Consider the following 25,744-nt stretch of genomic DNA (forward strand, 5'->3'; position numbering starts at 1 on the left):
GCCCTTTTTTCAGACTGGGTGACTGCTCTCACTATTCATAACAATTTTGACTTAACTGTGAGATTTCAGAGAACTACACTGCAGTACTCTGTCAGCTGTGAAGCAAATGACTCAGCTGTCCTGGAGACTAAATTCTGCTGTCCTCCTAGAATAACTTTAAGCTTTACTGACAGAGTGGCTTCCAGGAGCTCTGGGTGATGCTGTGTATGATTGTAAATAAACATTGTGTTTAAGTCTCCAAAGCTATTAGTCACATATCCTTCAGGAAATACTGTCTGATTATTAAATCCTTGCTATGAATTAAAATGCTTTTTAATATACTGGGATAAATTACAACTAAAAAAGCTTTTTGAGGATAAAAGCACCATGCATGAAGAAAGTAATCCAATTAGGAATGTCACCTGCCATGTTTCTGAACACATGGTATTATTGTCACTGAACTCATGTTATACGTCAGTGTGCATTGTTTTACTACTAATTCAGGCAGTCTGGGCTGCATAACTAGTCAAGGTGGGACATGAAAGGTTGAAAGATCTTGTGATGCCCATTGAAAAGCATCTGAATATCTGTTTCACATACAAGGCTTCCTTTCTAAATGTAGGCAACTCATTTAATTGTACTACGTCTCAGTTCTTTTTCTGCAAATTAGTATTTGTGTTGCCCTGGTTCATTTTTCTTTCTGTACAATGTCTCAGAACTCTAGAATAATGGCCATTTGTATGCATGGAAACTGATTAAAACCATAATTCACTTTTGAGGGCCACAGTTGCATCAAGACTGAGTTGATTGTGAGACATTGTAAATTCCATGGCATACTTGGTTTTGTGGAAGAAAGCAGACTAGTTCTGTTGAGATCTAATGTATGCATTTTATATACCTATAGGCAGTTATCTTTAGGTTCATCCGTATTTTGCCAGTTAGGACAGACAAACCTAACACTCCGCTGATAGAAAGAAACCCTCCTAGCTTGTAGAGAAGAAAGAAGCCCTCTTCACTATTTTAAGAATCCAAGGTCAAACATAGCTGATACATATGATCAATATTAATTTGAAATCTGTAACATGCCAGACTTCTGCAACAGTCTAATTTCATAGCAGTAAAACTCATGAATATATCAAAGGAAGAAATTGCAATGACATTCCTGCTTTGGAAAATTGGGCATTAAAAGCCCTAAATTGTTAATAAGATTTTTCTCTGATTGAGGGCTAACCTGAGAACTGCTCCTATCAAGGTGAAATGCCCAATAAACAAGATTGGCAGTGTTGAGACTAATCTACCAGCAGAAGAGAATTCTGTTTACTTCTCTGCATATGTGCTAGTTCCCTGCCTTTGTGGAAAAGGTATTGTAATAATAATAATAACTGAACAGGATGGGATTCCTGTGAAGGCTGGGATGAGTAAAGTAAATAATATATTAGCACTAAAAGCAAAAGTATTACTGAATAATGGTTGATTTACTTTTTGTCATGTTGGGGTCATACAACTAATATGCCTTACAAATATTGCAACTGTTCTGTGACAAACACTCAGATGAGACACACTTGATTTTATTATTATTATTATTAGTCATGCTAAATTGGACTTTGACAAATGTTATCATATGTATATAAATTCTAGAGTTATTAGATTGATCTCATCCCTTGGACAAAGAGCACATAAAGTTAAAAAGAGATATGTTTATTTGGGACTGCGTCCTCTGGATACAGTTACAGCAGTCTTCTGCTAGTTGGATGGAAAGGCTTTGAATATTCCTTAAATGGGTAGCTTACTAAACATTTGCCAAACATCTTCTTTCTGAGCCTTTCCCTCATGTGAAGGAATCTGTCAGATCTTATTCTGTGATTGAGGAGTTGCCTTAGGAATCTCAGTCAAGTCTGCCTGCGGCTCACATTGTGTGAAGTTCCAGCTTTCTTCTTTGTAACAGTAACAAGTCTGCAAGGTTATTTTTGTCCTAAATTTTGAAAAGGTAGCACTAAATTTAAATTCTATAAAAAATGTGGACATTAGCTAAAGATTGGATGGAGTTTTCAGTTGTTACAAAACATCCATTCTCTCAATTTTATGCTTTAAAATGCTTGATAAATTAACAAACAAACAAAAAAATCCCTGGGCCGAAATATGTTGCTTGCTTACTTCCCATAATTGCTGAGCAAGTTTCAGAAAAAATTAAAAAATCATTTCACCTATGCAGTGAGTTGCAGTCTTCAGAAGGAAAAGCGCTACAGATCCATGTAATGTAAATCAGAGGTAGCTGCAGGTAGAAACTTCAAAGTTTCCTTTTTCTAACTCCTCTCAGGAAAAAAATCCCTTACATACTAAGAAAATTAAGTATAGCATTTGACAATCAATATCAGGAAAGTATCAGGATTTTTTTTGAAAAACAAAACTAAAAAAACAGTTCTAAAATTAAAGGTAAGGAATAAAACATTGCAAAAGTCTGTTAGTATTGATTGGTTTACTGTGTTTTTCCTCACTATGTTCTGCAAATAAGTTTGGGTTTATCTTCTTAAATATAAATATACATTTGTAATGGACATGCATGTATATTTCACTTACTATCCAATACACATAAAGTTTTGATATGTATCCTAACATTTTGGTATTTCCCAATCAGTGCTTAAGTTTTCGTCTCTGATATGTTAATATTGTGTATATGTGAGTGTTTATTTATCCCCTGTATGGTAATACTAAAACTAAAGTTGAAATCATCAATAAATTAACTTCCTGCTTATGCTACTCCTAGTTTCTCAACAATTAGGTTTATGTTAGAACTATATGATTAATGCAAGGCATATTCTAGTCTTATGGAATTGCTTCTTATTCCTCTTACACTCTTCTTGGCACCTGTATGTGAGAAGTACGTATAAGCCAATGCTAATATTGTTTTACTTTCCCACCCAAAATAAGCACTGATATTGCACAACTGCTCAGGAACTTGGAAGACCTTACCCCTTTAATATTTTCTTCTTTTTAATCCATCTGGGTGAACCATTTAAATTACATTTTTATTTACTGTATTTTTAGGAGCTGTAATAATGATTCAGACTAAAGCAGATCTCATAATGTTTCTTCTATGAGAATGTAAACAGGAATGTAATGCAAGGTAGAATATTTTTGTTAGGCATCTAATCCACTAAATTGTCCTAAATAAATACTTTCTTTGTTACAATAAATTTGTTACAATAATTTTTTTACTTGTTCATCTCAATTTTTCCATAAAAATAACAAATGCAAACAGGTTTGTGTTAAGCTGCTTGTTGTTCTGTTATGAACTTGGAATGAGATTATTTGCTTGAACCCCTGTACCTCTGCAATACAGTATAATACAAGTCCTGATCTTGCCATTAATTGCCGAGCAGCTGACAGTAATGCATTCAGCAAAAATGCTGGTTACACATTTCTTTTACTCACCATCCACATTCAAAACAGTGTATGTGTAGCTCTGTACAGGTTTGACTTAATCCTTATTGTTTTATAAAATATCTGTAATGTTTTGTGAGCTTTCTAAAGACAGCAAAGTTTGAGAAGCCTGCCTTCCAATTAAAAGATAATGATCGTGAGTTCTGTGATAATCAAGTTTTGTGTCCAAATTAGTTTTCTAGTCTCATGCTGATCTTCAAGAAAGCACCATTTCCCACATGGATGGGACTTGATCTGCATGATAGAAAGTTTTATTCTTCCCAACAACAGGAGTTTTTATACCATCTACAAAAGCTATGCTGGCCGCAGGCTATTGAGAGTCACAAAGATTTCAACTAATATAGTGAAAATTTCAATGAAAATATGTATTTGAGTGAATTAGAATGTGACTATTTCAAATGTAAATTTTGAAGCAGTGAAGACAAACTGTAGTTTCATAGAATTAATCAAGTGCATTTTTGAAACATGAACATACATAATTTCTCTTACAGTAATATTTATATGTGCATGTATTTTAGCTATGTATATATTTTATGGTCAAAGTTTATAAATTTTGGAACATGAATTGCTGAATTCACTGTAGTTGTGTATGACTAATAGAAGCAGTAATAAATGACCAGGTCCTTCAAGTATGACTGAGTTTGTGGATACTACATCCTTTGAGTAATGAACTGTTCTTTGCCTTGATACTTTTCATGTTTTAAATGTTTTTAATCACATACAGCTTATATTACATTGATTACCTGAAAGAATGTTGAAGCTTTAATGATCCATGTTTCGTCAGTGTAAGAACTTAGCAGTACCCATCATATGATGTTATTCATTATGACAGTTATTCAGCTTATACTTCAGGGAAGATATCAAAGCTAATATCTAGTCTGTAGTATAAGTAATCTTTCGTGATTACCAGTTAGGATGATTTGGGACTGCCATCACCCCGGTGACTCCACTATATTTGATTTTTCTAAAGATTTTATATTTCCATTTGTTAGTCTTTCTACTGTTCAGTTGCAGTTGCTAGAACAGTAAATGTGAATACTTTTTGCTTCTCAGTCTTACATCTATACTACAAATAATAAAATCTAAAATACAGCAGCTCACCTATATAGCAGAAAAATTATCCTCTGATATTGTTTATCTGAAAGGAAATGCAGGAGAAGATTGCCATGACTGCAGATTTATTGGACATTTATATGATGTCTGTATGGTTATGATGGTGTGTAATGCTTGGATCCTTCTTGCAATAACTTTAAAGCCAGGGAAGTGACTGCTGGATTGACAGGATGAAAGCAGTAATAATAAAAGAGGGAGAAAGAAGACAACATGCATTTACAGTTGAGGTGTTTAAAACTTGCTTATGCTACCTCCGGGTCATACAGATATAGAGGGAATGTGACTGACCTGACAACTCCTGAATTTTTGATCAATTACTACTTAGCCTTCAGTGGAACACTTTCAGACGCTCATGACTTAATCCTCATTTGCGACATTTCTGTTTAGCTTCATTTCTTGGATTCTGAGAGTGACTGAGATATTATTATTTCTATATAAACAGTTTATAAATATGCCTATAGCACTTCAAGAACAAATAAAACCAAATTTCTTCTTTCGTATCTTCCCTATATGGTTAAGTTGTAAAAATAGATACTCACATACACAGTCATTAATGACTGCATTGGAAGGCCTCTCTGTTAGCTTAGCTGGAACTGTATTTTTCAGCAAGCAAAAGTCCAAGATATTAAGTGTTGCAGGATAAGACCCTAAATAGGAAAAGTGAAGAATATTGGCGTATGCCTTTTATTGGGAATTCTTTCTGTTGTTTTCCTCCTTGGTCATTTCCACTGGACTGATAAATACATGCAGAAATATGGAAGACCTACAAGCACTTCTGCTCTCAACTCCTATGGTTTGTGACTTTGCTCAGAGTATGTCTAACAATTTGGCTAAAATGGCAGCGCTATCACAACCATTTCAGCTGCTATCACTGTCAATCCCTATGAAACTGAATGGGTGTATTTATGAGATATTTTTAGGAAACATACTTTACATAGACAGGACCTGTGAAGGCAGTAAATTCCAGGACATAGGGAAGGATATGCAAGAACAGTGCTTTCCACTTTAAATTACATGTTTCGATGTCTAATTAGAAACTTTCAGTGGTTTCAGTGCTGACATCTGCTTTGTGTCATAGCAAGGAAATAGTACAGATTTTCACTCACTTTTTTTTTACAGATTTACTTTGTATTTTAATGGCATTTACACTTCACATAACTAAAGCAAGAAAAATTTTACATCACCTTGTGTGGCTCATATATTGTGGACCAGTTATCCATCTAGAGTTATAAACAATAGTTGCAAACTAGGTTGCAAACAAATTTTGCCTGAGGCATGAACCATAAATTAAAGTAATAATCATCTCCATAAGAGACAACTTTTTTCCACTGCTCTTTTAAAATAAAAAAGAAAGTAGGTCAGAGAAATTTAGGATATTTTAGAATACGTACAGTATTGTATTGTTTGCCAGCACCTAATTTACAATTACAGAGCTGCATGAATATTGAAATGATTCAGCTTCCCATTATAAATGTATGTGGCAGTTTGGTTGTTGATCAGTTTATGAAGTTAATGCAAATGAAACTGTCTTCCTGTCAGGATTTGAAATATATAATGCAGTCATGTTGTATATTCAGGGACAGGCCATTGACAGTCAATTAACAAGTTTGATTGGTATGTCAACTCATTCTTTTGAATTGTTAATAGTATGTTAATAGCATTCATTTCTTTGTGCAGTCCCATTTGCAGCTTCACAGTTACAGCTATTTTTTATGATTCTGAGTAACCTAAAATAGTACCTTAATAATAGATTATTAAACACCTGTCTGGTGTAGCTTAGGGAGGTTTTTCTAGACTGGGAGTTTGCAGTGGATCCCTTTGATATTCAAATCAACAAATGATAGCCTTTTTATTCAAAATGTAAGTTCTTTTGATGGTTAGCTTGTTAAGAAATATTCAGTTCCAGTCTGACCTGATCTGGTTTCCCATGGAAAAGATCTGATGCTGTTTGAAGGTTCATAAATGGAATGCCAATGACAATTTGTTGTTGACGTTTTGCTGCCTCAGCCTTCAGATGCTGCTGGTTGATGTGCCGCTTTAGCTTCACCAAATAATGCTTGCAGGTAAATGATCTTCTGATTGATCAGATAGTTTCAAAGCAAAGAGTTCTCTTCTGTGGTCTGTAGTCATGGTTTTAGACTTGGAGGGGTACTTTAAAAGATGCATCAAAGTTGACAGATGAATCTTGAGGCAAGGAATTATTGGAGACAGCAGAATTATGGGGATATTTTTTAGAGAATAACATATCAGTGAGAGTTTTGAAGACCTTCAAAGATCTATCAAACAATCTCCCTATAGCAGATTTATTCCTCCTTTAAAAAAAATTAAAATTGGGTACACTGGTTAACTCAATTTCCTGTATTAGGAAAGTGTTGAGATGATTTATTGTTCTCTGATGATGTTTTAAAGGGCTTATTTCATTTGAATTTTACTGTTATCTTGTTCCGTATACAGAGCCTAGTCCTGTAAGGTGCTGTTTCTGCTTCTGCTAAAGTTTGCATAAAATCAAAGCATTATACCACCTTACAAGATCAGGGTGTACAATAAATAACATTCCTTTACATAAACATCCATGTCACCATGAGTTAACATAAAAATAAACAAATAAAAATATCAGTTGGAATAACTCTGTTTCTGCACTGTTCTTCATATTTCAGGCATTATTCTTTTATGCCCTTCTTCATTCCCCATTAGTGCCCTTCCTGATTCTAGTGCAGCTATTTTTTTTAAGAATCAGACTAGCTATTAGAAGCTCAAAACATACATCACAGAATTAGTTAATTTCTCTTTCGTTTGAGCATTTAATTATTCACTATCAGCATGTGATATTTTTTTCCACAAAAACATGTAATTGTTTTTTTTGTTGGAGAGCTATAAGAGTTAACTCCTTCAGGTCTGAATAGGTTTAGAGTCAAATGCTATGAACAGTTATATTGCCAAGTGCAAACTCTGGAATCACACATTGAAAGATGCTGTGTGTTAACTATACATCACTGGACTTCATAAAAAATAATTCTTGCTGGTTGAATTTAGGCCAAACCTTTTTTAACAACAAAGAACAGTCTTTTCACAAAACCCTAAAATGTTACTTAAAGCTGGTAGATGAACAGCCAAGTTGTGCAACTTCAATCTTTGATGTCATATAAATAAAATGTAAAATTTACATAAGACAGTTTCCATCATTTGAAATTTTGGCATTTTTGCATACTTTTCAAATACTAGGCACTGTTTAGCTGATAATTAGAAGCTCTTTCTGTTGGGCTGAATGTGCAAAATATTAGACATTTATATTGTTACACAAGGTCATGTTTTTAGTCATGCACGTATAATTTTCCTAAGCTCAAAAAGCAATGTTAAATACTTAAAATGTTCTCAACTCAGTTTGTACACTTTGATACAGCCTTTGTTTTTGAAGAATTACTACATTGGTTATTTGCAAAATTTAAATTGAAGTTCAAAGGTTTTCTGATAGTAATATTATCAATATTGTTTCTGATTCACCATTTCTGTGCTTACGTTTTAACCATTATACTTCTAAGAGAACTTCTTGATCCCATCTCACATTCACATTAGGTTTATGTAAGCATTTTTATTTTATTTGCAAAAATGTGGTAAAAACTACCACCTCCACATGATTTTTATTTTGTCATCTTGTTGAAGATATTCAACAAGAATATTTCACAAAAACTGTATTCATACAGAATCATTGGTCTGAATGTTCTGCAGTGTAAGGTTTAAGTATCTTTCATAGTGCTAAATGCTTAGTATTTCAAAAAGCTAGAAGATAACAATGATCATCTCATAGCAGTTTGGAATATGTGTAGTTTCAGTAGGTCATTTCTTTTTGGATAATGTTAGACTATCAAGATAGAAATCCTAATCAGGAATGATTAATTTTGATTTAATATTCATTGTAAAGCTTTTGCACATCATAACTAGTGCTTTCGGTCATAGAGTGGGATCTTTCCATCCTATATCATCCAAGACTATGAGTTTATTTAAACAAATTAGAACAGTTCCAATAGAAGATACTGAGAGATGTGCTTCCTGGCGTGCCCGCTATCACCACAGCGTTGTCATTATCTGGCAAAAGGAAAATACAAAAGAAGAGATTTGAACATGGATCTCAGCAATATTGCAGCTGAAAACCTAATCACTGTATTATTCCTTGCTGCATTCTACCCCTTCCTTCCTCTTACTTACTCTCTTTTAGTTTCAACACTTTGTTTTCTACCCATTTTTATTTCAGAGGATTTGACTCTGCAATTAGTTTTTGCTAGCCAAAATATCTACTTTTATTAATAATGGAAACAAAAGGACCAAGCACATGGTAAATTTGCAAGCACTGGTTTTTGACCTTGCTTTGTGATGTAAGATGGATAGAAAGATGATTGCAGCTTGAATGGCAGAACATGAGATACATATTGTATTAGTAATTCATTAGTTACTGATATGCTGTCAATATAGTGCAATTTCCAGTTCCCAACTTTTATCCTTTTAAACCATTTAGAAAATTCCATGAAAATAGGTATTATAAGAGAACAGCAAGCTGAACGTATAAAAAACCCAGGAAAAAAACACACAAAAAACACCAGAAAAAAATAGAGAATGTATAACACAAGATTGCAAGATTGTAACTCCATACTCAAATGAATATGTATTGTAGTACAGAATATTATTATAATACAGTTATAGTCCAGTTGTAACAAAGAATTTAAATAAAATTTTTTACAGAAATTTAATTTTTAAATGCTACAAGTTACCACTTAGTTAATAAGTAACTTCTTATCATGAAGTGCTGCTGATTTGATATCTGCCCACTGAAAGCTACATGGTAAAAATGCTTCATTGCATGTTTAGGAATTTAATGATATTTTATATAAGGATATTTTCCACACTGCAATTCTGATAAAAGGTCAATATTTATGCATACAACAAATAAAAGTTGTGAAAATGTGTGTGGATCAGTGTATATAGTGAATTTCTGAGATTGTTGTTGTGTTTCTGTGATTTCCATTAATTTTTAAATTTTAGGACAGGTAATAGCATTCATGTAACAAAGGCATGCATTTTGTTTCTTGGATTGCACTTCATGAACATTGTAATTCAGATTACATGAGAATGTGTAATGCATTATCACTGTCAAATTACAAATTCTTCAAATTTGTAGATCAGGTCATATCTTACTGCTCAGAACACAGAATTTTAACTATGGATTCTTGCTGTACTGCTGGATTTAGCGGGACTTTGCAACTGATACTATGGAGTCCCTAATACCCAAACTAATTTCTTTGTCAAGTTTGGTTTAATTGATGATGCAGAAAAGGTAATATGACATTAGTTTGGCCAAGAATATTAAGTATATTTTACATCTTTGTTGAAAGTTTCAGATTTTATAAGTATAATCAGAACCTGACTTGCAAATTTACCTTGGAAGATGTATCCCTAGATAACAATATTCTGCTATGTAAGGAAGTATTATCACTGAAATATGAATAAATAGACAAAGGATATACAGTGTAAACACTCTATCGTGTAGGTTATATTTTATATGCATTGCTATTATTTATATTGTACAGGTATATCTAGTTACACTAATAAGTTTCCTTTCATTTCCACTGGGAAATGGTGGATATACCTGTTATAAATTGGACTTCTCCACTAAATAATCTTTGTCATATATTAAGGTGTTTTAATGTTAATTATGTTTAGGTAGTCACAGATATAAGTAAAATCTGTTTGAGACTAGGTATACATAGAGGATGGGTAAAAAAAAAAACAACAAACCAACCGACAAAACAAAAACCAAGCAAACAAAAAACCACAGACACAAAAAAACCAACCAACCAACCAAAAACCACAAACAATTAAACAAAACAAAACAAAAAAACCCCCACCACACTATGTGGCTAGAATCAGAACTTTTACTTTTAGCTTAATAGTACTGTAGTTACAGACAACTTGTTTTTGGCAACCTGCTTCTTCATTTTATGCAACTACTTCTTTCCTGTCTCCTAGATATCACAAATGAGCATCTTAAAGTAGCCAATGACATTCATGAAAAGCATATTTCGAATAAGAATATTAAGCCAAGTGATGGCTAGGAACAAAATCTCTGTAAGAATAGAATGTCACGGTGTTAATGTGTTTCATACACTGTGAATTGCTGTTGTGTGATGAACAGCTTTCACCTTTCAGTACAGAGTATTTTCTCTGCCTAGCTGTCCCTCTTCTGTTTATAATCACATTAAAATATTTGACAGTTGGCATGAATAAGTATTGTAAAGGCAGGTAGGAAAGGGAAAAAAACAACTCACTCTTCATAGGATTTTATGACTGCTGTCTTGATTCTCCTTGGATGCTGAATTCCAGAACAGTGGTACAGCTTTGAACAGTAGCACCCTTATTGTTAATAGAAACTTAAATCTGGAAATTTCTACTGTATCTTCTTGGACTGCTTTATCACTGCAGTGATACTTTAACTGATGATTTAGTTCAGTGTAAGTGGACATTGTCAGTGGAAACTTCAGGTAATGTAGGAAGGATGGTATAAGTATTATGAATTGTAAGTGTAGATAGAGAAAAATATAGAAATCGAGGAGGAAAGATTGTCATGTGAACATGCTAGCTATAACTTTCTTTTTTTAAATACAGAACTGACAAAGAAACAATACTGATATGTTATAAAGCTGTTGTTATTAGAATAAATTTAGGATAATAGTCATAAATAGTAAAACCACAAATGGACTGTATGGGAACCCCAAATGAATACTTAGTTAACCTCATATAAGGTGTCGACATTTTCCACTTAACAGAGGGGGGAAAAGAGAAGTTTTTTGATTTTTACACTTTTACCCTGGCAGATTAAGATGCTTATCATAATTTGAATGCTGCTATGCTAGGCTGTAAACTGAAAATCAGTGATAATGATTAAATATAAAAACTTCTAGAAAAAAGTACTTAAACAGCTCTGAAGAATCACCTGAAACCTTGATGTGATCTGATCTTTTACAGCCTTGCTTTTGAAATAGGGAAACCATACTTTTTGTAAAGGTTATGATAGCAGTTCATGGCATTTTAAAAAATTTTACTCTTTGATTAGACCCGTGTCATAGAACAGAGTCTGTATCTTCTTTTGTCCTATGCTGAACGTGCTTCTAGTAAAGAGCAGTTATGATTTAATATAAACTGTTAAGCAGTTCTTCAGTCAAGTTTTCTCCCTTTTTCTGAATATCTGTACTTCAAAATATTTTTGCCATATGTTCTGGCATGAGTTTTCATTTTTCCTAAGCTAAGCCTCATTTTCTTATTGCCTGCCTTCATTTCAAACCTATCTGTGTCCATTTTTATTATTTCTACTGCTGCACATTCCAATTTGTTATCCTCTGTGGGTTTCATTATCATCCTGTTAATCCCTCCTTCCATTGACTTAATGAAGATGTTAAACAAAATCAAGCCTAATACCAATCCCTACGGCACCCCACTTCAGTATATTGGCATTTTCATTACTCTCTCTTTACGGATTATCAGCTAGTTAAAAGCATTTATAATTAGGAGAGTTAAAAAATCATTTCCAGATATGCCTTATCATATATTTTAAGAATCCATATGAATTATAACCATTATTCTCCCCTATCTATTTATATATAATTCACTAAAAAACACAATCACCTGCAGTGGGCATAATATGCATTTTCTAAAAATGGAGCATCCATTGCTCAATAGTTCATGTCCACGTTGAGTCATTTCTGTTACTTTACACTGTTGGATACTAGTCTTTTCCACCTTGTTTGTCTGGACCCTGAAAATGCCTTTAGTTTTCCTAGTAAATATTGATTTGATTAAGTGTCTCATTCTTCGTCCCAACCCCAATTGTTAAGGAATAAACTCATCTTACTAGATTTTTTCAATTTGTTTTGTTTGGCATCTTTGTTTGAAGTGATCCGAATAATAAATGAGAAAATGTTAATCAATTTGGAGCTTTTACTCCATCTTTTAGATAAGGTATGTTCATAAAGCTGAGTGTTATGCAATTTTTCACAGTTGGCAGATTTTGCTAATGTGGTTCTGTGAGAACTTGTGATTTTTTTCAAAAGCATGAGAGGAGTGGTAGGCTTTGTAAAAGGTGACAGATTAATAGTCATGAAGACTAGAATTCCACTGTCCCAAGGAAGAAATGCATCAAAGATTAATACTCTTGTTATCTTGCTCATTTTAAAGTAGGGAGACTGTTCTTTTTCTGTTTGGGAAAAAGCACCCATCAGGATGGGGAGAACAGTTTATCCTCTATAGCAATTAAGTCTTTGAGCTGTATACTGTAATTTTCCATAAAGGAAAAATATGTACGCTCTATACTTGTGCAGGACATTGGCCAAAATATGCACATTAAGTAAACAATATTTTTACCTCCGTTTTGTTCATTTCCTCTCTCTCTATTAAAGATTCCAAGTTGACCAAATCAAGACTCCTGGAGAACATTTCAGACTATCTGTCTGTCACGTCCACGTGGATGTTTTAGATGGGAAGCCTTTTTCACCCACTTTATTGGAACCTGCGTTTATTTTTGGTTTATGTCTCATACTCCACTGGAATATGAATGACAGTTTTTGCAGTGGATTTCTTTTTTAAAATTTCAGTTTCTTAATCTTTGTCTTCTGTAGATCAGAAGCATGTGGGGTTTATTTCTGTCAGTCATATAGCAGAATAAAATTGATTTGGCATTGACGAAGATTTAAATATAACCAACATATTGCCAAAAATATGAACGCAAATATTACAGTTTTTTGTGATAGGATGTAACAGTTTTTAAAAGATTGTTTTCAAGCTGAAACTTTGATCTTACCTTGTCTTAAGCTTTTTGACCTGATTATCCCTCTCAAGTCTGTGCATAGAGCATTTCGTTAAAGTTCAGGGTACTAGAGATCTTCAGGAATGTATTAAAAGAGATTACCTGCTGTAAATCCAGCACAGTCAAAAGGCTCAATTTGAATTGTTTGATTTTTAGAGAATTGCAGAGGTGTTTACAACTGGGCAGTATAGAGTATGAATAGAAGGTAATCATTATGTTGATTCAGTATTCATAACAATATTGTGGCTTCTTTAGATGCACTGTTGAGTTGTAGTGTTTTTAAAGAATTGCCAGGTTTTGTGGTGCTCAGTGTCTGCATGACATGATACTTCTCTTTGGTATAATTTAAATTAGGAAATGCACAAAAGTTTTAGGTGTGTTAATAGCATTATGACACTGTGTGCCATGTCAAATATGACTTTGTGGCACGATGTTATCTTAATTTTGCTGAACAGCAGAGTAAAAAAAAAACAAACAAACTAATTTAGCATCTGTGAAATTGCAGTACTTTATTTCAGTTCTTGGTAAAAAAAATATTTTGTGAATTTTCAACCTTCAAATATATAAGTTCAAAGAGAAAAAATGAAATCATACTTTGATAAAATAAACTGTAATAGTGAAGAGCAATTCAAAAAGATGAGTGTTTTGTAGTCTCGTAGCTTAGGTGATCGAATACATTTTGAAACATCCATCCCAAAATGGCAATTAGCAAAATGGAGTCACAGCATTTGAAAATTGAATTATAAATCTCTGAAAACTGTGGATATGTTACAGCTATTTCAGTAAAATAACAATAATATGCTATTGATTATACTTTTTGACCTAACTAGGAAAAAATATTATTTTATTGAAAGGGAAGTTCTGAAGTTTTGAGTATGATGTGCAAACATTTGACTAAGCTATGTGTGGATTCTTACAAATGTCAATTTTTTTTTAGTCAAAGTAACTTTTTTTACTACTATTTTTCATTTAGGAATATATCCTTCATCTTTTAGGTACTGGTAACTGCACATTTTTTCTCAAAAGAAAGCCTGTACCAAATTAAACTATGTCTTACCAACTCAATCCTAGAATTTTTAGACTACAAATTTGCAACAGTTCAAGAAAAACATGTGTATTATATTGAAGATTGTGGTATATTAGAACCATGTTAGTCAGATACAATTTGTGTTCATAGTATGAACTCAAAGCTTTTCAATTACTGTTGTCTAAACGATGCCTTTAAAACCTTATTCATATTAGGCAGTTGAATAAAAGATTTCACATTGCAAAAAGCAATTTTGCTGTCATTATCTAAAATAAGAGGGACCTGGGAAGAAAGGATTATCATATATTAAATAAAAAGTTCACCACCTTGCAGCTTTAATCCCTTTAGAAAAGATTATTTCTATCTAACTTAATCAGCTGGAGGTCTTTATTGCCTGCAGTATTAATTGATTTAGGTCTTCATTAAGGTCAGAGGTACCCATGGCTGACCAGAGGCAGCCTATTAGCGTGTTGTCAGTTCTTGCTGCTTTACACTGACTGAACCTAATGGTGGGTCGTGTCACTGTTAGGTCAGGGGGTCGCTGAACCTTTTGTGCCCCATGACCTGTTAAAGGGCAGCAGTCACTCAGACACCAAACTGCATTCATAGCAAAGATTTGGCTGATTGCATATTGACTCCATCCTTTCCAAGGAACATGAATTTGTTCATCTGGTGCAACTATTAGTATTCACCTAAATATCTGTGGGTGAATGCTTTTGATCCCTCTGTTAGAAGTTCCCTGACATTTTTATATTATGTCAGTTAATCACTAGCAAGTTTAGTAATACGAGCTGGAAAAGTTTCATAAACTTTCCATAGTTACTCTTAGCCTTTAATTAAAAAAAGAAACAACTCAGTGCATATCTATAGGTATCCTATTACTTCTGTTTCTTTATAGGCAATAATAATAGCAGCGTTCTCTTGCTAATTAGCAGCTTAACATAATCCTTATGTTCAGTTAAGTCTGTTTTTCTCTTTGTTTCTTTTCCTGATTTATATTTTGTGGGAGATATGTTGTGTCCTTTTGGTAACTTACAATACTGTTAATAACTTTTTCATTCACAGTTCAAAGTGGCACCAAGTGTTATTCTGACTTTTCCTTTCCATGATACTATAGATGCTTTCATTCTGCTTTCCTAGTAAGTGAAAGCAGCTTTAAAAAAAAGAAAAAAAATTGTTATACTGGCTTCCATCTGTGTTAGTTGTGATCTAGCTCTATATTATCCCTGCAACACAGCTACACTATGAAAAGTAGTAATTCTCAACAAGGTACTAGCTTTCTATGAGAGCATGGATTGCATCCTCTGAGGTTCTGATTGTCCACTGAACTCCCTTCATTATGCTAACTCAGTTGTGAGCAAAACAGATGCTAAATATTATGTTAACTTATTAGGACTCACCTTTCATTTAATTTGCAGTGATACAAATTAAAAAGGGAAGAAATGTGGAATCAGGTGAGACCCCCTTTATAACCTGCTTACTTCTGTGGAGCTATATGGGAAATAAATTGATACAAGGGACCATCTCAGCAGTATGAAGTTTTGTTTTGGGTTGGGTTTTTTGCTTGTTTATTTGGTTTTGTTTGCCAAGTCTTTAATGAAATTTTAGCATTGGAAATACGTGTATGGTCTGCAGAAAATCAAATTACCAGTGAGACATCTACGGTATAAATACAGATCCTTTAAGGATCAATACAGATCTTTTTTATTGTAAGTTTTTTTCTGTGTTGAGTTTACTGAATATGCAAGTTCTTTAGACTTGATACACCGTGAATCTATAGCCTGAAAGATCTTCTGTTATCCTCGTAAATGCTCCAAAAAGATAAACTGTTGCAAGGTTCTAGCAGGGTTTTGCAGAACACTTTCACAACACAAGGACTGACACTATACATTGTGACAGCTCCTCTTGTAAGATTTCAGTGCTGTGAACAAGACAGTATGATGACTTCCCTGTTTTAAATGCTTTTTACTCTGCTAGCAATTTTCTGTATAATGCTTCAAACATTCCAGAGATGACCTCCTGAAATCTGCTAAAATGGTGTTTGTACTGGTTTGCTACTTTGTCCCTGGTGATTATTTGTGCTTGCTTTTTCTGACGGAGTCACTGGGAAAGAGAAGAGGGATGTCACTCCTCCTTTCCTTATCCTAAATTATGTCCCACCGAAACACAGTTGCTGCAAATCTGTGGCCATTTATTGACCCTTTTCCCCTTGCATCCACCCTTTCATAACATGGTGACTTGTTAGGACCACTGTTTTTCTATTAATTGCATCTTAAATACAAACAAGTATGTTAGGATTTTTTCAATTGATTTTTAAAGAACTCTGCAAAATTCCCACTGAATCTGAGCCAAAAGTGGTGCCAATTTTGCTCAAATCCTTCAGAGATTTTCTTATGACCTTGCTTATGACCAGTGGGACTAATTGTATCAGAACTGTCCAGGATACTTTCAGAAAGTGCTATCTTGGTCTGTATTTCAAAACACTGACAGATATTTTATCGTTAATTAGTATTCATATTATGTCTCAAACAATCTGTTCAAGAATAGGGGAAGTGAACTGGTGGAACAGCTCTTCTGTCTACCTAATAATTAACATGGGTGATGCATGGAAAACCAGCAGCTCAACAGGGGAAAAAAAGGAAGAAATACTGCCAATGTGATTTTTTTTCAGTAGAAGTATAAACTACCTGCATTGGAGTTTTTGACTAATGCATGGATTTCACTTTACAGAGGTGAAAATGAATGGTTTACTTTAAAAACAAACCTGTGCCCTTCTGAATCATATCTTCCTGAATTTGTTTCTCATCTTGTCAGTATGCCACTTGGTAGCTGGCTGGACTCCCTTGTTCAGTGGCATGTATTTTAAAATAGCACTGAAAAAAAATAAATTGTTTCTATAAATCAAAATATTGCTTGCATATTTTTTTCCAAATTCAGGATTGTACATAGCATTATCAAACAATATTTCAGATATTTTAAACAATTTAAAGAGTTGATGGGTGTCAGTTGATATGTTATGTTTCCTCTCTACCTCCTCCCCCTCTTCAGCTGCTAATCATAGAGCTTGTATGCCAAATTGTATGATACTCTTCCAATAGTTACATGTGTGAGTCTTTTGTGAGACACAGACAGTTATGAGGACAGATTTGGAGTTGCATATGGGTCTGTCACATGGTTTGATTGCCATTGCCTAGGACACAGATTTCTTTTTTAATTATTCGTAATTCTGAGGAATTTTTACATTTGATACAGCAAGTTCTGCAAAATTCTTCCAAAGATTTCTTGCACAGTCCATTTTCCCTCTCTTTACTCCTAGCAAAATTCTTGCTGTGCTGACTTCAAAGCTGCTTACGCCCACCTTACTTCCCACTTCTATACTTAGTTTTCTTTTGATAGTGAATAAAATTTACTGTTTCACTGATTAGGAGAGGCACAGACTTCCTAGAGAAGTGCAGCATAAGATGATGAAAAGTTTGATATTTACATTAAGATTTTATAATAAATCTCGGAGATGTCTGAATAGTAAGAATAAATGTTTCCTTTGCTGGCTGCTGTTAAAAAAGTAGGTCTTCAGAGTGTTGCTGGGAAGATTTTGGAAAATCAGCCCAAAGTAACTGCATTGCAGCTCAACTTAAAATATATATTGATGGCATATCTGGCCACCCATTTAATTCCATTTTCAAAAGGTGACCCATCTCTTTGTTCAAGTAGCATTCTTCTAATTTTATTTTCAATCTGCAATTTCCTTTTACCTTCTGGTGGAATATCATCAGTTTTTTTCGTACATAGTCTTTTAGGTGTTCTGCAAGTATATTTTTATAATATTTTTAAATTAGTTTACTAAAGGTGTTACAGATATGTACTGATACTTTCTTATACAGTTTTACATAAAACAAAGCTTAAGACATAGATGTTTAAGTAAATAGCATTGAACCAAATATAATGTGCATCATGACTCAAAAAAAGAAAGCAAGAACCTATTTAACTATGTTGGGGCATCAGTGTGATCCAGCAGCTGTAACAGTCCGTAACATCAGATGTTATTGTTTTGACCTGACACATATATCCATGTGTTAACTGTTAGGTCGCAGTTTATTGCAGTGCTGTGTTTCTATATTGTAGTTAAATCCCTATAAAAATTATCTTTAGACCGCCATGTTTGTTCCATTTGTGACAAATGATGGCAAAGAACAGTACTATTGAAAGAAACTACCTTGAAAATAGAAAGGTGCTTCCCTTGTCTTCTACAAACTCTTAGAATCTTATTTACTTATTTTTATTCTCTTCTAGGTTGGAGATGTTCTCTACTGTGCTGGACAGATTGCTCTAGTACCTTGTACGATGCAACTTGTTAGTGGTGGCATACGGACAGAGGCTATAGTTTCCCTCCGTCATGTTGAGCGAGTTCTTCAAGCTATGAGCCAGAAGACTGCACTCCACCACGTCATCACAGCCAGCTGCTATGTAACTGACAGCAAGCACATTCCTATTGCTCACTCTCTATGGCAGAAGAAATTAAGAGAATATAAAAAGGTAGCTGTGATATCCATTTTCTTCTTTCTGGGTTGTCTTTTTTTTTTCCCTTTAAGTAGTAATATCAGAATTTTCTCAGTACATTTCAGAGAGGTTCAAGTAAAGCTGATACAATATGGTTTGATTGATCTGTTATGTTCTGACTTATAAGTGGTTGAGCACAACTGAGAAAGAAAATTGTATAATAGAAAGTTATATTCACCACTAACTTTGTCTTAATTCCCCAAAGCACTGTGTTAAAGGACTCTTAAAGAACAGTCAGTTTCTCTAACAAAAATGTGAACAATACCTCATTTGAATTACTTCTACTCATATGTTTTTGCATAATAAGAACTGGGCATTTTACTTCAACTTTTTGTGAGTGAGGTTTTTTCCCCCACTCTTTCTTACAAGCACTATTGTCATGACAACTGAGATTAACAATTTGCTGCTCATTATTGCTTTATATTCACTTGGACTTTTTAAGACCAGATCAGGACATGCCTGTCTATTGGTTAACCCTAGTTTAACAATTTAATAATTTGCACAGTGATTTATAATGATAGCATAATAATTTCTGTTATTTTTGTGCCACTTTCTTAAATAGCCATGGAACTCCCTGTCAGTATTAAAAGGTAGCGGTCACAAATCTTGTAAAAAAAACACAACTTCTCCACAAATGCATAAAAATGAGAATAGTATCTGCATAATTGCTGTATAATTTAATATAACCTAATTATTATGTTTTCTCAAGGAAACACATGGCTTAGAAGCATAGCATATGTTAATATTGCCATAGAAGAAGGAAAAAGGCACCTGAAACTTTCCTTCTATTTGCCTTTACTTTCATTCTCTGCACTAGGCACTTGTCTTTCTGAGTAAAGATGTAGACTTCATTTAGATGCTTACACGTTCCAACTTCATTTACTAATAAAGGACCCTCTTAAATAGTGTTTGCTACTCCTCCAAGACCAGATTCAGTTTTTTAAGTTCATTTCTGTTTCTTGCACTGTGACTGGTTAGTAACATGTACCATGACCATGAAGCCTGCCTGCTTTCTGATTCGTAATATATATGACTGGGGGATAGATTGGTGATGTTTGCCAGTCCTTTGAAACTATTCCTTTTCCCAGATAGAAGCTTTTAGGTCCTCCATAGTTATTATACTTACCAACTACTCTTTATCAAATCTTTTTTTTCTTCCACTTACTGAGATGACTAGGCAGTACTTTCTTTTTTTTTTCTCTTTTTTAACTACATAAAAATACTGATGAGGTTGTTTACTTTTGTGCTATTACTAGTATCTATTCCATGTAACTTTTTGATTGTTCAAGCCATAGCTTAAAAAATGGATTGTTGCCTACACGTACTCCGGTGAAGAGATAGCTGCCTGGCTGTTTCCAGGAATCTTTAACAAAAACATCCTGCAATAAGGCATCAGGCAATACAGGAGGATGTTCATCAGTCTTATGCTATGCTTATCAGATCATAATTCGTTATTGACAGTATCAGAAAGAAAAAATATATTTGCAGATAAAGTAATGTCTGTCACAACACAATCAAAAAATGCTTTGGAAAAAACTAAATACAAAAGGGAATGAGATGTTATTAGCAGCTGGATGTTCCAGTTTCTCTATAATTTTGCCAGTAGGAGGTTTAGACAGAGGAATTGAATTTTTCCTCAGGATACACCTGTTTTTTGATTAGTAAGGGTTTGTGTACACAGTAAAGCAGAGAAGAATACTTACCCAAAAACTTCTGTTCCAAGGAATCAGAGAGAGGAATTATCCTGCTCTGAAAATACAGTTGTCTTGTTGATGGAAATAAAGGTTTTCTGTTGTAAAATGATAAATTGTACAACAGCTGTACTTCTGCCTCACTGACACCATAGAATCAGTGAAAACAGGTAATGTAGTTTTTACTTTGGAGCAACCTTCTGTAAGATACTGCCTTTCTGTGTGTCTGAAGTCATATCCCTTACCTGTGTGGTTTTGTTTATGTTTTGGTATCCTGGTGCTACTACAGACAGTTCTGTTGGATACTGTGACGTGAAATAATGGTCTGTTTTCTTCAAGTAAACTAAATCAGCCAAACCAAAAGTATTTTATTATTCTTGAAGTGTATTTCAAGCAGTGGCCAAAGGCCTGAACCAGTAGCAACCTACAGATTACTTAATAAGAACAAATGGTGTCTCAGTTGAAATTGTTCTGCTTCTGTCACCCATGAAAAAAGTTTTTTTGTTTATGCAAATAAAACAGTTCAACTCAGGGCTCATCTTTATTAAGCTATACATCATAAACCATAGAACTATTTATGTTTTAAAGACAGGGTTTAGACTCTACATTTCTTTTGTTGAATATTCTGTATTTAGTAGCAAAGTGATGGTATATTAAGATTGAGATAATTATATTTTACTTAGTGACTAAATCATATGCATCAGAACTGCCAAAGTTGTTTTTCTTTAGAGCACAAAAAATTATTAGCGTTCTGTCATAATAGTGATGCCTGGTAAATATCTTCTACATAAATAGTACTACTCAGCAACTTCAGTTGACTCCTTCGACATGTTTGGTAGCAGTAGTCTGTAAAACACAAAAGAGATTATATAAATTGTTTAGGACACAAATAAATTGCACCTAACATCACATAATATAAACAGAAGTGTGAGAATTGTTCTCTGGATGTGTGTATATAGCTACTTCTAATAGCAGAATGTGGACACAAAGTTGATCAAAGCTTCATTAACAAATTTGCAGATCACACCAGGTTGCAGGGGCGTGTTGATCTGCTGGAAGGCAGAAGGGCTCTTTGGAGGGACCTGGACAGACTGGAGAGTTGGGCTGATTCCAAGGGGATGAGGTTCAACAAGGCCAAGTGCCGGGTCCTGCACTTTTGCCACAACAATCCCCTGCAGCGCTACAGGCTGGGGACAGAGTAGCTGGAGAGCAGCCAGGCAGAGAGGGATCTGGGAGTTTGGATTGACAGGAAGCTGAACATGAACCAGAGTGTGCCCAGGTGGCCAAGAAGGCCAATGACGTCCTGGCCTGGATCAGGAACAGTGTGGCCAGCAGGACCAGGGCAGTGATTATTCCCCTGTACTCAGCATTGGTGAGGCCACAGCTGGAGTACTGTGTCCAGTTCTGGGCCCCTCAGTTGAGGAAGGATATTGAGGTGCTGGAGCAGGTCCAGAGAAGATAAACAAGTCTGGTGAAGGGACTCAAGCACAGGCCCTATGAGGAGAGGCTGAAGGAGCTGGAGTTGTTTAGCCTGGAGAAGAGGAGGCTCAGGGGAGACCTCATCACTCTCTACAACTACCTGAAAGGAGGTTGTAGCCAGGTGGGCATCGATCTCTTCTCCCACATAACCAGCAGTAGGACAAGAGGGCACGGTCTTAAGCTGTGCCAGGGGAGGTTTAGGTTGAATGTTAGGAAAAGGTTTTTTACAGAGAGAATAATCAGACATTGGAATGGGCTGCCCAGGGAGGTGGTGGATTCACCGTCCCTGGAGGTTTTTAAGAAGAGACTGGATGTGGCTCTTAGTGCCATAGTCTAGTAACCATGGTGGTGTTGGATCAAGGCTTGGACTTGATGATCTCAGAGGTCTTTTCCAAGCTGGTCGATTCTATGATTCTGTTATTCATTTGAGATAAGGCCACAGGGTAGACACACTTAGCTGAACTTTGGAAGACTTCTTGTCATATTGATGGGGCCAATTGTCTTTTAGGAAATTCTTGAGTTATGAAGAGAAAGATAAATTATATTTAAATAAATTAAAATATTTTTAAAAATTAAATAAATGTATACTTCAGAATACTCTTAATTGTTTCCAGAGGAAACATATTATATATTATTAACTAGAGGAAGTGGGTCTAGTGAGCATCAAGGATGGGAGGGGATTGCAAGAGAAGGAGGAAACAGTAACTAAGCAATCTGGACCCCTTAGCAACTCTAACTTGTTTTAGTCACCCAGCCTCTGGTCTCTTCCTTATTCTAGCATCATTCCTTGCTTCTTACACAGCTTCTTTCCACTGCTGTCATCCTGATTTCCCTTACTCCTAACGGCAGCTCAGTTCTGCGCTCCCAGCACAATTCCTGCAGTCTCACCCCTACAGCATAACCCCCTGAGCTTCCCTGAGCTCCAGTTACCAACAGTTATCAAGGGTTGTCTCCTTAGAGCTGGAATCCAGCCCCTGTCTCTCTCTCTTCTTCCTTCATATGTCCCTTTGAGTCTCAGTGTCATTAGAAAAGCAATTCAGGGTGACAGAGGAAAGAGAAATCTAGTGCAGGGATGTAAGGTTGGAGTAGAAAACAAAATAGCAGGGAGGAAAGGATAAGAAAGCAGCTTCACCAAGGGTTCAGTCAAAACAACACCATCAGAATTACTGAGCTAAAGAAAAGATCTTTGGAGCAACATTTTGAATGTACACAAGAGAGATTTCCTTTGTCAAGACAAAGGAAACTGAGATCTCGAGTGAGGGAGCCGAAGTAAGCATTTAATTCTGTAGATGGTTAATGCTGCATTTTTGTTATTGGAGAAATTAAAATATAGTTAAGGAAAGAGGTGGTTAAAATCAAAAGAAAAAAACAGAGGCTGCAAAAAATAGCATTAAGACAGTTGTACAAGTGAATAATCAAACCCAAAACCTAGGAAGACTTATTGGAATTAGCAAATATTATTACCAGCCATTGTCAGCTTCCCTCCACCCTATTTTTAATTTACATCCCTTCCACAATGTCTTGTGCTTGTGTCATACTCTATGATATTTTAACACTCTTGAGGAGATACATTTAGGAAGCTTCTCTAGCATACCTGGTCAGAAGTAGTAACAGTAGTGGTAGAACAACTTCTGCCTAAACCAGTAGTTAGCATTTAGTTGTTTGTTTTGGTTTGGGTTTTTTGGTTTTTGGTTTGGTTTGGTTTTGGGTTTTGTTGATTTTTTGTGGTTTGTTTTTTTTTTAAGAAGAAAAAAAACTTATAGCATTGCTAAACTTTCTGGAAGAAAAACTGACAGTTTTCCAATTAAGTCTCATCTTGTGTTTTTCTTTACTTCACATCTTTTAATGACAGTGTCATGTAATATGATGATTTTATAAGTGGTTTTGCTAACTCATTCAACAGAGTAATCAATAGAAAAAATAAGCCAGATGGGTTGTAGTCCATTTGTATTGGGTGGGACAGATGGCACTATTGATAGATGGAAATATTCCAAATAATTATTGTATAATGATATAACAGTGACTATGCCTGCAAAATTTTATTAATTTATTTTGTGTATGCACTTTATTCAGTAGGGGTTGAGTTGTACCATTTAGACAGTACTAACACTATATTTAGTTGGGAGTTGAGTCCACCTCTACCTTCTTTTTCTTCAACCCATGGGCTTTCCATGCAGAACCATACCCTAGTACGTTGTTCAAGTATTTCAAGTGGTGGATTGTACTTCTACCTGTACAACAGACTCCCCTAGACCAACTGAGATGGGCAAGATCACAATTACATTTTTTTTCTACCTCTGAATACCTACTTTTTTGCTTTCTTTTGTTATCCTCACCAATACAAAGAAGAAACATGCTGTACTGTCTCAAGATTTCAGGCATTCCAGCTTGCTTAACTGCTGTGGTTTATTTTTTTACATCTTGGTAATCCCCAGCAAGATTTGGTATAGCTAGGTCAATAAAATACAGAAATTCTGATAAACTGTGTAATAGATATTTGTATTGTTGCTATTCAATTGTATATTCCATGAAAAAGTACTATGAATTCATTTTTTTCTGTGATTTAAGAGCACATCAACTTCATTGCAGAAAAATTTTGAGGCCACTTGCTTTTGAAACACATTTGTTGATAAAACTGACTGAATGAAAAAAATTATTTTCAGTTCTTATTTTGATTTGATGAAATATATACAAAACTTGGAGACAGATCTTCCAGAACTGTCTGAAATCTTATCTCTGATTTCCTTGTTATAAAAAGAAAAAATTATAGGGAAATATTCTAATGCAATTAGTACACATTGTTTTGTTACCAACAGAAAGTTTAGAATTGGCTATATTTGTAAGTGAACCCAAAATATTGGTGAAGGGAGATTTTGAGATTGTGAAAACTATGTATTTGTTAAGCTTAGAAGACAGAGTTGCATGGAAAGATAATATTTAATGTAATTGCAAGATGTATTAGTAGCTCTAAGGCCATTAGCTTATGTCTTTTGCTTCAGCAAGTAATTTTATACATACTATTTTTTCTTCAAATGATGATCTTATAGATCACTCTGACTATTTTATTAGAGAGCTGCCAATGTATTTTCCATCCTCATTAATGAAAACTCTACCAGGTGAAATACTTCCCATGACACGAAAAAATATGTCTTTTGACTTTTATAACACAGCTTGTATTTGGACATTACTTGTCTGGTCCTCTCTCTCCAATACATTTCTGAGCAAATGTACTGCAAACTTTAAAAGTTCTACAGCCCATCTTCTTCTGACAGAAGCTTTCTTTTTTTTTATGGTAAGCTTTTTTTATGGTAAGCATTCAGGATGAGTGGCTGTGATCCCATGATTGTTTCAAATCCAGCAAAGAGTGCTACAGTTGACTTTCATTCTGTCAGGAATGCCAGTCAGGTTGTTGACAATATGTGTCTTAATAGCGTGTAATGCAGAAGTGATGGAAAAAAGATTCACAGTGTTTCATCTGATATATATTGTGAATGGGTTCCATGTTTATTTCAGCACTTGGGTAACTTGATGCCAAATTTAAAAATCTAAATTTAAACCTTTTGGGCCAGATTTACAAACTGTTTAGATGTCAAAAGATGTAAATGAGCC

The 25,744-nt window shown here is 34.6% G+C and overlaps 1 protein-coding gene across 6 annotated transcripts in view; it reads left to right on the plus strand.

Moving 5' to 3' along the window:
- DPH6 (diphthamine biosynthesis 6) overlaps window positions 1–25,744 on the plus strand; it is a 206,509-nt gene that overhangs the window by 120,422 nt on the left and 60,343 nt on the right. For 5 of the 6 annotated variants that reach the window (XM_027709122.1, XM_027709095.1, XM_027709087.1 and 2 more), the window contains one exon: window positions 18,699–18,941. In XM_027709122.1, coding sequence (XP_027564923.1) covers window positions 18,699–18,941 — 243 coding nt within the window. Of the gene's footprint in view, window positions 1–13; window positions 61–18,698; window positions 18,942–25,744 lie in introns of those variants that run through there. The other variant, XM_027709132.1, reaches the window with a different exon arrangement.

This window comes from Neopelma chrysocephalum, unplaced genomic scaffold (assembly GCF_003984885.1).
Source record: "Neopelma chrysocephalum unplaced genomic scaffold, ASM398488v2 Primary Assembly neopelma1_24, whole genome shotgun sequence".
In the NCBI taxonomy this organism is placed as follows: Eukaryota; Metazoa; Chordata; class Aves; order Passeriformes; family Pipridae; genus Neopelma; species Neopelma chrysocephalum.